The sequence below is a fragment of the Poecilia latipinna genome, unplaced genomic scaffold (assembly GCF_001443285.1).
Source record: "Poecilia latipinna isolate Pla-1442-1.1 unplaced genomic scaffold, P_latipinna-1.0 Scaffold1043, whole genome shotgun sequence".
Classification (NCBI taxonomy): domain Eukaryota; kingdom Metazoa; phylum Chordata; class Actinopteri; order Cyprinodontiformes; family Poeciliidae; genus Poecilia; species Poecilia latipinna.
In genome coordinates, this window is record NW_015113659.1 from 29,697 (window position 1) to 32,752 (window position 3,056).

Below are 3,056 nucleotides of genomic sequence, written 5' to 3' on the forward strand. Positions count from 1 at the left end.
GACTGGGCTGGGGCGTGGCCGGACGATGGTGACCCTTCTCTGTTCGTGCTCAGCATGTTCGTGGAGAACGTGGTGCTAAAGGACCTGCAGACGACCTGATTCTACACGTCAGTCAAACTTTATTAATAGATTACAAACCAGCATTCTGACAACTGTCCCAGCATGCACCATGCGCTTCTTCTTCTACAGGCGAAAATGAAGTCGGCGGCTGCTTACTGTAATTGCTAGACCTGTTGTGGCTCAATATTGGTCCATATATAAAGTACACCGGATTATAAGGAGCACTGTCGGCTTTTGAGGAAATTGAAGGTTTTTAGGTGCGCCTTATAGTGCGTAAAATACGGTATATGTTAATTTGAGATATTAGTGGCATGATCTGTGTTATTCCGAAATCAGTACATATGACTAAAAATGAAGTGGAGAGTCTCACAAAGTTGCTCAAAGACTTAGATCTCTGAAGATTGAGTCAGAGATCAGGTTCAGATTCCTAGTTTTTGGATGTAATAAATAAATCATGTACCAGGCAGGCCATGATCCCGACTCCTCTGCATGTTCAGAGCACCCAGGTCCAGAGCCAGGTGCATTACAAACTGGAACAACCTATCTCTCACAGCATTCACCATCATGTGATCCTGGGTGTTCAATTTAGCAGGGCTACCTATCAGACCACGCAGCAAAGGGTCGATTCCACCTGGAGAGTGAGAGCAAAAGAAATGAGGGCTTCAACCTAAAGCACAATGACAAGATGGCTGCAGTTATTTCTGTGGGGCATACCTTCAAAAATGACTCTCCAGGGGGTGAAGAAAGCCTTGAACAGGGGGACACTGGGGAACTGAGGGTGCTCTCTGTAGTTTGGAGCCAGTCGGAACACAAGTGGCTGGATGGCCAGGTGAGCGAAACGGTAAGCAGCTGTCGCAAACACATTGGCGATGCTAGGGTCAACATTGGAGTTGTAGCCAGGGTAACATCCAAGCTGTCTGTGCATTGCGTCAGGACCCACAATGTGAGGAAGATAATCCCTGAAGACAAAAGTCTAATACACAAAAACCAGCATTTGAGTGAACAGCACAGGCTTTGAAGAAAATGAGACTCCTTGCTGACTCTTTGAGGTTGTTTACCTGGGTGTAAGCACCCATGATTTTGCGGGCCTCTTGGTAGAGAGTCTCACTGTCCCATTGTGGATTCAGCCTCTTCAGCTGACGAGCCAAACGGTTGTGTTCACGCACAAACAGGGTGTGGATAGAGGTCAGGGCGATGTTCTCATCCACGCGGCCATCACCTGCAGAGAAATACACCAACTGCTCAATTCCTGCTGACATTTTTACTTTTGGAGCCACCTTAAGAATATGACATGAGCTCCATCCAACTATTATATCCAACACACTTATCCCTAGTGGTGTCGCGAGTGGTGATGAGTGCCTATCCCGACGACGGATGAGACACAGGTCCGCCCTTTGATGGACAGGTTGCCAGTCCATCAAAGGGCATCACAGAGTGAAATAGGACAAACAATCATGCACACACACACACACACACACATCTACACCTACGGAGAGTTTAGAGAGAGACCAATTAACCTGATTAGTGATGTTTTTGGACTGTGGGAGGAAGCCAGAGTGTCCAGAGAGAACCTACTCATGCATAGTGAGGACATGCAGAGAGATCCCGGGCTGGGAATCGAACCCGGGACCTTCTTCCTACAAGGCAACAGTGCTACTAACTCTCCCACTCCCATGACATGAGCTGAAAATGACAATTTGTCGATCAGTCGTTTATTAATATTGAACATTGGCGATAACTGGATCTTGAAATATCCAGTAGCTGGGTTTGCTTTCAAAGCAAGTATTATCATGTTTATTCAATCATTCAACTCAGTTTTGCTTAGAAACTCACAAACCTGCAATAAAACAGGGCACCTCCCTGGCGTTGGTATCGTTGGTGACTCTTCTGCGGGTGGCGCACATTTGCACCTGCAGGGAGTGGAAGGGCAGCAGCTCGCGCCCGTTGTCTCTGAATTCGGTGTTGACGCGCAGCAGGCCGGAATCACTGGTGAGATCACGAAGGTTCAGGGCAAGCTTCTCATCTGAGCCATATACTTGTCCCAGATCCAGAAAGGCCGTCAGTGAATTGATCTGCTCCCTCTTGTTGGGTTCTCCACCAAAATTAAATGCAGAGTAACCAGTTCCACAGGCAGGAGCAGATCTAAAGGCTGGGATGCAGCTATCTGGACGGGAGGGAAGGCGGGGGTCTCCAGGAGGGATCTGATCGTTAGAAAAGCAAGAGTTTTAAGTAAAACAACAGAAAGGTGAAACAAAATTAAACAATTTGGTTTGAGCTTTGACACCAACCGGGATAGGGATGCATGGCTCACTGTGCTCGCAACTTTCGTCGCAGTTCAGCCCATTGCTAAAGGAGCGGATACTTGGTGAAAATGGTGTGAAGGAGAGGTCATGGTCATTCCACTGGCCAAAAAAGGTCACCATGTGAGCGTACTCTGTGTCATTGACAACGCCTGCATCTGTTGTGCTCAAGATGCTATTGGACACCTGCCGCACCTAAAAGTAGAGAGAAAATGATATACTCTATTTTTCGGACTACTTTTTCCCCACACTTTAAACCACGCAGCTTATAGCCCGATGTGGCTTTTTTGTGGATTTTTCTTCAACCACCAGGGGGCTCTTTAGCAGGAAGTGAATCATTGGAAGTCAAAATTGGAAATCAAAGAAGGAAGTGCTAATTTTAATTTGGAACAAGCACATGCTAGCAGCAGGCACGTCGGAGAAATGTTTTCAAACTCATAGCCCTCACCATGGAAACAACACGAAGAAGTTCATATGATGCAGCTTTTAAGTAGAAGATTATCGATCTGGCAGTACAGGGGGGAAATAGAGCCGCTGTACGTAAACTCAGCGTGAGCCAATCCATGGTAGGAGACGCAGGGCTGCGACCTTAATAGCAGATTTATTAAACCGAGAGCGGCGGAGATACCAGCGGCTTAAATACAGGTGCTGGTCATAAAATTAGAATATTGTGATAAAGTTCATTAATTTCCATAA

At 46.7% G+C, this 3,056-nt stretch overlaps 1 protein-coding gene across 2 annotated transcripts in view; it reads right to left on the reverse strand.

The window, feature by feature from the left end:
- LOC106959092 (eosinophil peroxidase-like) overlaps nt 1-3,056 on the reverse strand; it is a 15,408-nt gene that overhangs the window by 6,884 nt on the left and 5,468 nt on the right. For both annotated transcript variants that reach the window (XR_001427276.1, XM_015051412.1), the window contains exons 7-11: nt 2,349-2,555; nt 1,898-2,261; nt 1,119-1,279; nt 775-1,033; nt 521-691 (exon numbers count right to left, since the gene is read on the reverse strand). Coding sequence is in view for 1 of the 2 variants with exons in the window: in XM_015051412.1 (XP_014906898.1) it covers nt 521-691; nt 775-1,033; nt 1,119-1,279; nt 1,898-2,261; nt 2,349-2,555 (1,162 nt within the window). In the remaining variant the exon portion in view is untranslated. The remainder of the gene's footprint in view (nt 1-520; nt 692-774; nt 1,034-1,118; nt 1,280-1,897; nt 2,262-2,348; nt 2,556-3,056) is intronic.